Source organism: Cinclus cinclus, chromosome 8 (assembly GCF_963662255.1).
Source record: "Cinclus cinclus chromosome 8, bCinCin1.1, whole genome shotgun sequence".
NCBI lineage: Eukaryota > Metazoa > Chordata > Aves > Passeriformes > Cinclidae > Cinclus > Cinclus cinclus.
Genome location: NC_085053.1, coordinates 20449116 through 20461221, shown reverse-complemented (window position 1 = coordinate 20461221; position 12106 = coordinate 20449116). Strand labels below are relative to the sequence as shown.

The 12106-nt window shown below is 50.4% G+C and overlaps 1 protein-coding gene across 1 annotated transcript in view; it reads right to left on the bottom strand.

Moving 5' to 3' along the window:
• Positions 1 to 3804: 3804 nt before the first annotated feature.
• The window catches only part of PTPRF (protein tyrosine phosphatase receptor type F), a 285818-nt gene continuing 277516 nt past the window's right edge, over positions 3805 to 12106 (bottom strand). The window contains exons 28-34 of the mRNA XM_062497725.1: positions 10897 to 11182; positions 9096 to 9274; positions 6535 to 6661; positions 6188 to 6313; positions 5412 to 5566; positions 5161 to 5296; positions 3805 to 5025 (exon numbers count right to left, since the gene is read on the bottom strand). Coding sequence (XP_062353709.1) covers positions 4957 to 5025; positions 5161 to 5296; positions 5412 to 5566; positions 6188 to 6313; positions 6535 to 6661; positions 9096 to 9274; positions 10897 to 11182 — 1078 coding nt within the window. The 3' untranslated portion in view covers positions 3805 to 4956. The remainder of the gene's footprint in view (positions 5026 to 5160; positions 5297 to 5411; positions 5567 to 6187; positions 6314 to 6534; positions 6662 to 9095; positions 9275 to 10896; positions 11183 to 12106) is intronic.

The window sequence follows — 12106 nt, the reverse complement described above, 5'->3', positions numbered from 1 at the left end:
AGTTTCAGTGCCTCACCACCCTTGTAGGGAAGAGTTTCTTCCTTATATCTAATCGAATCCTGCTCTCTATTGAGTTCAAAACCATTCCCCCTTGTCCTGTCACTCCAGGCCTTTGTGAAAAGTCCTGCTCTAGTTCTCTCTTTAGGCACAGGAAATTGTGTAAAGTCTCCCTGGAGCCTTCTCCATGCTGAACAACCCCAACTCTTTCAGCCTGTCTTCACAGGAGAGGTGCTCCAGCCCTCTGAGCATCTCTGTGATCTCCTCTGGACCTGCTCCATCAGGTCTGTATTATTCCTGTGTTTGGGACCCAGAGCTGGACACAGTGCTCCAGGTGGGGCCTCAAAAGAGCAAAGCAGAGGGGCAGAATCACCTCCCTGGACTTGCTGCCCACAGGAGACATGAGTCAGCCTTTTCAAGATGACAAGTGGCAAAATGTTCCTGTGAGCAGAAATGTGTAGGCATGGAAGCCTGATAGCCTGTAATTGTTACTGGGGACTGAGATTGCTTATTATAACTGGCAAAAGGGCAACAATGAACTTTTAATTGGAAGGATCAGAACTATTCCTGCCCTCAGAAGTGAACCAGGTCAAACAGGAAAAAAAAAAGAAAGAGAGAAAAAAGAAGTCACTCTTAACTAGGAAATGTTACAAATGAAAATGGCAATGTTATTGAGGACAAGAAATTCAAGGACTGTGGGGGAAGGAGTTGCCAAGCTACCGTTCAAAGTCTGCTTAGATAGTTTTTTTCAGTGTTACAGCTATCTTTATTTTCTTATTTAAAAACTATTTTGCCTTTAAAAAACAAAATTTAAAGCAATGGAATCCCAAAGGGATAGTGCTTGGTCAGGATGTTATTTGGAGTAGCTGATCTTTAAAGGTCTCTTCCAACCCAAACCGCTCTATGATCCTGTGAGTTAACAACACTAGGAGGCAAGCCAAGCTTGGATAGTGCCTGCACAGCTCTTGCTACAAGCATCAGTGGTATGAATAAAAATATGAAAATAGAAAGAGCAGAAGGGCATCTCAGTGCTCAGAAATTCACCTTTGACTAGCTGCCATTTAGCTGCTGTCCCACCTGCCAAACTGTGGTTTTTGCAGAGCTGCTTATCTGAGGCTGCATTGGGCTACCTGGTATAAATAAGGAATGGAAAATTTTCAACAGGGAAAAAAAAAATAAAAGACAGCAGTAATAGACCAGCTCCATTGCTCAGTGCAAATATGGTTGGTCTGTTTGATGCTCCAAACAGCAGTTGTTAAAGTGTCTTACAGCACCATCTCCAGACCATTCCCTTCAGATCTGGAGCACAGTGTGGTGCTGATACCAGAGGGAGAGAAAAGTCTCAAGCTGATACAAAAAAAAAAGAGGCCAAAAAAAAAAAAAAAGCCAGCTGTGGCTGACTTTCTTTCTAGCCAGGAAAATCTGAGGAGTGTAGCCCAGGAATGTCAGTACCAAGCCCTGGGAGGAAGCAGGGTGGCTCTGCCTGGAGTGTGGCACAAACTGTGGTGGTGGCTCAGAGGACAGATCAGGTTGGCATTGCTGTTTATCCACTATACACCATAGCTTTTTTGTTCCCTTTTTATTTTGTGAGATATACAGAAATAATGGGAAATAAATGTTGAAAGAATAAGTGCTTTTAAAATTATGAGTCCATTCCCTTTGGAGCAGTGTTTGCTTTATGTGAGCAGGCCAGAGGAGTGGAGAAAAGGAGCTGGAGAAAAGCTGTTACCAGCAGCTGGTTTTGTTGCTCTCTGACCTCTGGGAGCCTGTCCCAGGATGTCTGCCAAGGTGGCACATCCTCACATTTTGTGCACTGAGCCTTTCCTGGCCTTTGAGGTCAACACGAGGCTTTGGCCATGTGGCTACCAGCAACAGACTTGTCACAGAGGCCTGGGCTCACTGATGTTATTCTTTGTGCATGCCATGCTGAGGTTCCTCACCCTTTCTTTGCCTCTTCCTGCTTCTACTCAGTCCACAGACAAGGCCACAGCTGGGGAAGGAAGTACCAAGTGTTCTGGACAAGGAGAAAGAAGGTCCATCCATGTGTGCACATCTGTAAGCGTTCTGGCAACTTTTGGTGAGAATCTCTGTGTTCAAGGCTGTACAAGGACTAAGGCTTTGTGCTGTTCAAGTAGTAGTGCCTGGTGAGCGCTCAGGGAGTGACAGCAGCATTATCACCACCTGTATTGTGGCAGCACAGCCCAAGCACTGTTGCTGCAGCACAGGCAGGTGTTCACTGCTCATCTCTCAGCTGGCTGGCTGCCCACACTGAGCATGGTGCCCTTCCTCCATGGACACACCTGTGTGTGAGCAGGTGTTCACTTGGCTGTGCCACTCTGCCATCCTGGGCCCTGACTGCAATGACAAACATGGCAGTGCCAGCCACGCTGGCATGTGCCCACACGTGCTGCCTCATATCATAATGGCAGGAGCTTGGTTTGCCTTGGATCTGCATCCTCAGAGAGGCTGCCCAGCAGCCCCTCAGGCCACTCTGTAAGTAAAGCAGAGTAGTAAGAATGAGCCTGGCAAGGGGAGAACATTTCTGCATCTGGCACCTACCCAGGATCCGGTCTGGCCTGGCAAGGAACTCTGTGTGTGACAGCTCAGCCTTCATTGGGGAATCACTATGGTGCCCATAGCCATGCTAGGGAAAAGCTCATCAGTCTGCCACGCACTCCCACCCATTGTGGACATGCTGGCCAGGGCAGATTTGGCTACTTTGGGAAGGATGGAAATGCCACAGGGCCCTGATCCATGTAGTTCTGCCCCTTGCACTGGCTTTTCCCTCACACACCGGTGCTGTGTACAGGTGCTGATTTCTCCAGGAGCTGACACTACGGGCTTTGCAGTTCACACATGGGCAGGGCTAGGCTGGGCAGTCCACACAGAGCAGGCAGGGCTGCCAGCCTGGGCAGGGGTTTCACACCTGAATAAACTGGTGCTGCTCTGCAGTCAGGGGACAGGTGACAGCTTTACTGCTGAGCACTAACTTTGAATACACGACTGTGCTCAGTGCTACAGAACAGCGTTACTGCAGCATCTCAGGAGGTTGGCAACAACTGATATTGCCACCAAAGCCATCACCATGGACCCTTCTCTTTGCTGCAAGTCCAGCCAGTCAGTGCACTCCTGTACAGGTGCAGGTGGGACGTGAGCACACACATGCATAAAGGGAATTGTCACTGAAGGTTTCTGAGGCACAGGGTCCCTGCAGAAATTGTGGCACACTCATGGGTGGGATATCCCTGTGGGAAAGAACTTACCTGCCACAGGCTGAGGAGTGTGCCCACTGCCAAGGGATTCTATAACCTCTGCTTATTGCAGAAGAAACAGACAGGAAAGCCAGCTTGTATGAAACCCAATTATTCAAATTTATTAACATCAAGAATTATGCAATGATGCTGTAGATTTTTTTTATTAACAAATAGAAAACAGACTGTATACAACAGTGACCCCTACAGCACTATGCATCCACAAGGTAAAAATGAATGTGTCCTCCAACAATGCTCCAACCCTGGATTGCTGATTTCAACGTAGCTTGGATTCTTAACATTCGGAATACATGTGATAATACAATTAGATACCCTTCCACCACCTTTATTCATAACTCAATGCACTCAAAAGAGGGCTGCTCACTCCCCATCTTTAGTGCAAGCGTGATATAATAAGGAGTATTAATATATAGTACCATTAAATTAAGTCCAGTAGTCTTGCCACATTGGTTCATTAGAACATCCTGAAGTAGCAGAAAGTACAATATTCTAGTGACTCTTAACATTTGCAGGATAGCAGAAATTATAGGTACACCCAACCTCTGAACCCATGTGTACTCCCCTCCCCTTCCCTGCAGTACCCTGCTTTCAAAGAGAGCTGGTCCAGCTCTGCTGTGGATCAGCTGGGCTTGTGCTCCTTGCCTTTGTCAATGCTCTGACACACTCCACTGGTGAGAGGTGACAGGATGGTGCTTGCACGCACAGAACCGTGGGATTAACACAAAGGGCCGTGTCTTGCTCTTTCCATCCCCTCCCTGAGGAACTGTGGGACCCCCTCACTACTCCTGCCCCCTTTCCAGCAAGACACACAAAAAGAGGTTCCAATGCCTGGAGCCCGGGATTTCGGGTCTCTCACAAACAAGGCGACGACAACTCACGTCATATCAGGATCTGCCAATACACACGGTCACTGGATTGGTTGAACACGTATTGTAATAGGACTGAATGGTTTCCAGCTGACAAAGGGACGCTTCTCTGGCGACCCCACATGCCCTCCCAAACCCAAACCTACTAGGGAAATAATGGGGGGGGGGGGGAAAGACTAAAAAAATAATTGGTAGCTTAGGTCCAGTTCCATGAAATTTCATATTCTACAGAGGATTAAAAAGCCTATGGGGAATGGAAATGGGCAGGAACCACAAGCCAGCTGCTGCAAATTACCAAGGAAGCTGCACTAAAATGGGCAGAACCAGCAGTGACTGGGCTGAAATAAACACAGGGCAGTAAAAAATGTAAAAGCAAAAGGAAATTATAAAAACAAAACCCAACTCCCAAAGGTTTGGTGGGCCAGTTCTGCTTGGGCAAAACATTAAGACTTGCAAAAAATAAAAAATAAAGAGAGAGGAGATTATAAAAACCACTAGTAACTATTTTACATGTTTTAAAAAAAAGATCCCATTCCACCCACCTAAAGCTTCGCTGTGAAATGCAGTCGGCATGAGAGAGGGTGAGAGATGCACATGAGCAGAAATTCAGCCAGAGACTGGAAATGCTTTTGGAGTCGGATTCCCTCATTTGGCGCTGGGGCTAAGTTCCTAAATGCCGTGGTCAAAACTGGTTGGGGTGGAGGTCTGCTGCCTGGGCAGTAGCTCCACCTGTACGGAAGGACTGAGGAATGGGCGGCTCTGGCTCAGAGGGACCCATCTCCACTCCTGGACATCCCCACCGCGACTGGAGGAAAGCACTGTTACGTTGCATAGTGGTCAAAGCTGCCAAGGTACTCCAGTGCAGCTCTGTAGCACAGCTGGTACTGGTCCTGCAAGGCAGCAATAAGGCAAACATGAGCAGTGGAGACACAAGGACAGTGGGCTGTAAAGTCCAACATCCAGAGACATCAGGCCCCTCCCTTCTCCCACAGATGTCCACTGCCATGCACAGGAGGGGAGCTCACCTCTGTCTGCACCATGGCTGGTCGCTGCGTCCGCAAGGTCTTCACCATCTGGAACATGTCCACCACGCCCTCGTAGCGCATCCTCTCCAGCACAATGCTGAGTGTGATGAACACGCCGGTGCGCCCAACCCCAGCACTGCACAGGGGGCAAGGGGGGCCATTATGAGTCCTGTCAGCCTCAGAAAGGCTCTGCAGAGCTCCTAGGAGTGGTGCAAGCCGCTCCTGGAGCGCAGGGACCCGTGGTCACTTACCTGCAGTGCACCGTGATGGGCCCATCCTGCCCAAACTGCTCCTTGGTCTTGTGCACCTGCCCAATGAAGTCAATGAAACCCTCTCCTGTCTTTGGCACTCCCTGCTCAGGCCAGTCTGTGAACTGGAACTGGCGGATGGTCCGTGACTGGCCGTCCTGCAGGAAGAGGGGTGTTAGATGTGAACAGTCAGTGAGGGCCTGATCTCACTCCCCTCAGCATTGGTGCTCTGACCTGCTCTCACACCCCCTGAAGCAGGCCAGGTGAGAAGGTGCACAGGCCAAGGATGAGCCCAGGCAGATCTTTTGCTGCATGTTTGGGACCCGTCTCTGTTCTCCCATGTTCACCCCAGCGCAGCTGAGCTGAGCAGGGCTTTGGGCCCCTAGAGGGTCCATTGGGTCAGTGCTTGGGGCCCAGCTCCACCTTAGGACCATGTTTTCTGTAACACAAAGGTCCTGTGCTGGTCAGATGCTGCACACACATAGTCCAGGTGCAGGGGGACCCATGTTAAATGCCTGACCAAGTGAATATCACAGGCAAGGCAGGATCTAGTGCTGACAGGGATCCCTGAGCTGCTCACGGGGCTGACACAGCTGGCAGGGCAGGAACCCTTGGAGAGAGTAGCACTAGGTGGTGGGCAGCCGCTCTTTTCTGCCTGCAGGGCAAGGAAGAATTTGCTTTCCCATTTCTCCAGGAGCTGTTGCATGCTCCCTTGACTGGACTAGGTAGGGCACAGGCACGAGAAGCACAGGAGCTGGGGAGCCAGCAGATGCACTCACCCTGGCATCCGTCACCTTGAACTCCCGGAGGATGTACTGTGGCATGTTGTACTCTGCCATGGGGTCCACCACGAAGTACTGGTACCGGGCAGAGCGCTCTGCAGGCCAGTACTGATGGCACTTCTCCTGTTGATGAGGAGTAGGGCAAGACATTAGCACTAACATTAGCTGCTCCTCCCTCCCACTCCCTGCGAGCCTATGTGGTTGTGGAGCCACAGGGTCAACCACCAGACAGTGGGGGGCTTGCCCAGAGCGAGTGGTGCCAAACACACACTGGGGTGAGCCAAGAGCTCATGTCCACAGACAGCAGCCCCATAGCCCCCTTCTCCCCAGAGCAGGACTCATACCCGGCCCATCTCACGCAGCTTTGTCAACATCACCACAATGGTGGAGTTGTGCTCCCAGAGCATCCGCCAGAAATCCTCCGTGGTCTCGGCCAGTGGTCCCTGTGTGGCGATGTAGGCCTTCTGATGCCTGTGACAAACATAACACTGCTCAGAGCAGCTCCTCAGAGATGGGCAGCAGCTGCTTCTGGTGGGCTGGGTAAGCTGGAGGCAGGGCCCCATGGTACCAGGGAGCAAGGCTGACAATTCAGCTGTAGGAGGCAGGTCTGCAGGATGAGCCAGGGGCTCTGAGAGGGAGATGAGTCTGTCAGCACTTGTCCTTTAAGTGCTCCCCGACAGACATAGTGAGCACAACATGGAGGATCCAGAAAAGCTCTTAGTCCTTGCTGGGGTGATGGCACCCCCAGCCCAGCCTCTTGCTGCTTCTTGTCTCCAGTGCTGCTATTGCACTGAGAGCCCTCTTGGCACCCAGGCCCCCACTAGCAGGCTGCCAGCACCCACTGGGGATGTAAGGAGAGACTGTGCTTGGGGACCATCCCCAAGCACCCCCGTGTTCCTGAACTATTACTCTGCAGCACCCACCGACCCTGCCATTGCATGGGAAAACACAGAACAGCTGAACCAGGTCACCTGGATTACACACTCCGGACAATGAGGGTAGTGTGGAAACCATGAATACAGTTTTGTCTGCTTTTCTAAAGCTTCAGAATTTGTTCTTGGTTCCACTGCCAACCAGAGCACTTCTAATTTTCCGTGTGACCTGCCCCAGACTAACCCCCACCCTGAAAGCCCCCTTGGTGCTCTGGACTCAGCTCTGGCATGCTGGTACCGTGACTCTCGGAGCTCCAAGCTTGGCACAGCAGAGCTGGGGCTGGCTCCACCACTGCGGGGCGCTGGAGCCCGCGGGACCAGGGCCGACTTCTTCCGTCCTGCCTTCCTCCCTCCATTCCGCCTTCATCCCTCTACTGCTGCTATTTTTAGTGGTGCTAAAATTAATGAAGGTGCTGCAGGGCAGCTGTAACATGCGGGATCCAGACAGGGGCTTCTTCAAGGTGGATTTATAACACATTGTAAAATAACAGGAATGGGGATACAGAACCAAGTGAAAAAGCTAATAAAGATGCGGCATCAGTGGTATCTGCAGGACCTTGGCCCAACTAATTTCTTTAGATAACTAGAAGGATGCTAGTTCAAAGGAAGGGATGGGAAGAGATAACAGAACTTGGGCATGGGGTAAGTCGCACATGAAATGGTATCACCCTGTGCTGGCAGCACTCACCCTTCCCCTGTAGCATCCCCAAGAGGCAAAGCCAGTATTGCTCTCTTATCAGCTCTGGAGCCAGGACCGTGGCTGCAGTCCATCTGTCAGGCTCAGGCTGCAGCCAAGCAGCCACCTTAATGACTGGTGGATGGCTCTGTGCCATACAGGCAGGAGGGAGTGGATGCTCCTTCTGCTCTGTGACAACTTCTCAACAGCCCCTTCATCCTTCCCCATTACTCTGTCCCACCCTCAGGGAGCCTGGCTTGCTGCAGTTCTCCTGTGTTAGGATGCTCCCAGGGTTGCTTCCCTTTTGCTCCTTGCCCACTCCTGCCTTCATGTAGCCCTTCTCCCTGGGAACTCTTGCTGGGCTTGGCTGCTAGAGCAGTGACAGGGCCCACAGCTGCTGGCCTGACTGCACCCACATCTGTTTCCTTTGGGAGTGCCTTTTACTTCTGGGAGGTTACCAGTCCAAAAAAGGCCGGTAGGCAAAGCCAAGCTGGAAGGGCATGCCACATCTGTCATTGCATCCCCCACTCCAGCACTGATGATGGTGTACATGAGGGATGACCTCCACTGTGATGGTGCACAGAGAGATTCCAGGAACAGGCCTTTCATGTGCATAATTGTGATTTGGTTTTGATTATTATCTAGGAGTTGGCTGGGAAGGGGATGTGGCCACTGGGCTGTTTTTCTCTCCAGGCATTTAGCATCTGAGAATAAGATGTCAGCAGACAGATACAGAAAAGCATTACTGCACCACTAGATCATAGTTTGTGCTTTCTAAACTGTGTTCTGGAGAGAGGAACCCGGTGATGGGCTTCCCAATGTCCAGCACCAGCTCTGGCTGAGGATCCAGACTCCTCCCAAAATCAAGACATGAAACAAGCCTTGAGCTGCTGCCTGATCAGGCACTCAGTGGAAGCACACTTATAACTCTAGTTGCTACAGCAGGGAGGCAGGTTTGAGTTAGATATTACAGATATAAAACACAAGCCAAGGGATGCCTACCAGAATATCCCATAAAACCTCCCCAGGAGCCAACACAGCCTGCCACTCCAGCCATGTGGGCATCTGTCTACATCAACACAAGCCAGCCTGGCAGTGCTCACTCACAGGCAGTCTTCACATATTGTAGCTACACACACTGCAGTGTATGAGAAGATGGAAATGGATAAAATACAGCAAAGTGGTCCCCGATCCACCTCAGGCAGTCAGGATCAGTCCTCAGGAAAGAGAAGACAGCTCTGCCTGGGTTCCCAAGCAGGCAGGACAAGCTGGCACAGTCACCCAAGGTAATCCTTACCTGTAGCCATCTATGAAGCTGGCATTGATGTAGTCAGAGCCCTCGACACCCCGGATGGGCTGCAGGCAGACTCTTGTCAGCTCATACGGCATGATGTTCACGAGGCGGTTCTTGAATTTGTTGCATGGGAGATTGGCACTGATGAAACGTGAGGTATGTGCTTTAGAATTGGCCAGCAGCTGAAAGAGGAGGACACATATCAGATCCCTGCTGGGGATGCAGCAGTCTAGGGGCAGAATTGGGACCCTGGCAGCAGTCATGCAGTGGAGTGGAGACCCACAGCAGCTCTTTGACACACACACAGCCATGAAGTTTTGTACCTCACTGAGACAGGGATGTATGCTTGGTGGTGGCAGGGAAGCAAAGCTTTTCCTCTTCCAACAATGTCTTGCTATTTACTTCTCACCCCAGAAGAACCCAAGGAAATGTGAGAATTGTGACAGTTTTAGGTAAAGAAGATCTATTTTGGGTTACTGTGAGACATTTTATGGCTCTCTTTGAGTCCTGTAAACTGGAGTAACGGTAAATGTGTTACTCAGATCTGCTGGAAGATTCAAACAGAAGTCACTCTTCCCCCTGCCAGCTTATTTTTTTTTTATTGTTTTCCTTTCCCAAAACACTGCCTCCAGCATCTCCAGAATCACCATTCTTTCTGTGAGTGGCAGCTGGACCTCAGCAGAGGCTCTCTGCAGAGGGACAGGGTTGCTCTCTGAGAAGCAGGGCAGCCATGTGAGGCCCTCCCATATCCTGCTCCCCAGGGTCTCCCATGCAGTGGATACTGCCAGGGCACAGAGAAGGGCAATTTCATTACTGGTCTCAAGAGACCCTTGGAGAAGTGAAAAGAAAATAAAATTGTGTCTTTCTTACAATAGAATTGCTTGAGTTGAGCACAATTCTGTGGCTCTCCTGAGGAGTTTCTCAGGGCAGGTGTCACCATGAGACACTCAGGCAACATGTTTTACTGTCCTAATCCCAGGATACCAGCAGCTCTCATAACCACAGGACAGAGCTTCTCAGCTATTCCCAGTTTACATGGAAAGTCAATATTTTGCCTCTCCTGCTCCTTTGTCACTTGGAGGGAATCCCCAGGGTGAAGCTGTACTGCTGCAGTTCATTTCACAGCCTGCATGGTCTGCTGCCTCCCTGTGTGAGCTATATTCCCCTGCAAGAGTTCACTGGACTAATGCACCTCATCTGAGAATATGGGCACTTAACAGAGCTCACTTCCAGCTCCAAGGCTGTAATAAATATCTGCAGTTGGCATACACAGATACAGGCAGAAAAATGTGGGCTTGGCTTCTTAAAAATGGTGTGCCTTAAAACAGTGCCTTCACCAATTCTAGACAGTGAGGCTTGGTGTTGAGCTGGTTAAAAGATTACAGAGCTCAGCATTGAAGAAATGAGACCAGAAATGTGTCACATATTTAAATCTGAGCTGTTTCCAGACAAGTTGTTCACAGTAACATCAATTATCACTAACATGATCTGCATCTGATTTCAGATGCAGCTCCTGCCGCATAGTGAACCTAGAGCAGAATGTGCTGCTGGGAACTGCACATCCATCTGCCTTTTATATCCTCCCCAGAAGCTGCCAATCCAGGGGGGAACCGAGGCCGACACAAGCTTTACAATTCAAATGTATTTTAAATCACTGCCTACCTGCTTTAGAAACACACAAAAGAATAACTGTCTGTAACGATCCATAGCCCAACTCTCCCAACCCCTGGACGAGCAGCCCATGGAGTTCTTTGGGCAGAGACAGGGCACTAGAGAAGTGGGGTGCTGGGTCTCTGCCACCAACCTTGAATTCCAGCTCCATTGAAGTAACACTCTCGCCTGGTGGCACCTGGGTCAGCTTCTGGATGTGGGCGAAGAGATTGCGTGCGGGCACCTCGGTATTGCCACAGGTGGCGGCCTCCAGCAAGGCCTCATGGATGAAGATGTACTGGTCCTCTGTCTGCACCATGTAGTTGCGCTGGGAGCGCATGCATGTCACGTGGCCATAGATGTCCACGGTCTTCTCGTGCTTCATCCGCTCCAGCATGGCATCGATGACAATGAAGCAGCCGGTTCGGCCCACGCCAGCACTGCGGGAGCAAAGCACACAGTCTGAGATGACACGGTCTCCTACAGATGTCACACGAGCTCTAACAGTGCTTAAGAGATCACCTGGACATAGGGCACACAAAAAGGGGAGTAAAGGCTGCTCCCTATGAGCAGCGCTCCAAACAAGAAGTGACAGGAGGAGCGAGGGAGAGAATAATTGGAGAATGTGAGAGGGTCCTCAGCCTTTCTGCTGAGTGGAAAGGACATGGTGTCACCCTGGCTGATCCATGTGGTGGCTGGCAGCCCCTCCACAAGGGAAGGAGGAATGTGTTTAACGGGCAGGAGAGTGACAGCGCACATGTGTGTGAAGTCAGAAGACATGAAGAGCAGGCTGGGCCCTAACACCAGTGAAGTCTGTAATTTCCAGCCTGCTTGTCCCCTAACCTGGGTCATTGTTTCCTCACCCATAAAATGGGCACAGCCAGCCTGAGAGGGGAAGCAGAAAGCTGAGGTCATGCACGACTGTGCTGAGCTCAAGCACCAAATGCCTCTCCACAACTGTTGGAAACCTCAAGCTACTCACTCCGAGATCACCCTGAAAACAACAGATATGTTGTTGTGACACACAAACACAGACAGAGATAGGGAGCTAGGCATTTCCTCATTTATAGTGCAAGTCATATCCTTAACAGGGCTTTAATACAGCTTGTTTGTGTGTTAATTATATCCCACTACCATCTGAAACAGAGCATGAAAGAAGAGCATTAAACACTGCTGGTAAAGCGTATGCTGGAACAGCTATGATGGAGTGGTTTATTCAGTAACAGTCCCCTCTTGGCTGGTACAAATAAATCTTGGCTGGGTAAGATGCTGAGGCTTAGTAGACTAATATTTTGCCTTAAGAGCTGCCTTTCTACCCTGTGAAAGAGTGCTGCTGTAAATACTGCATATGAACGTTCATAGAG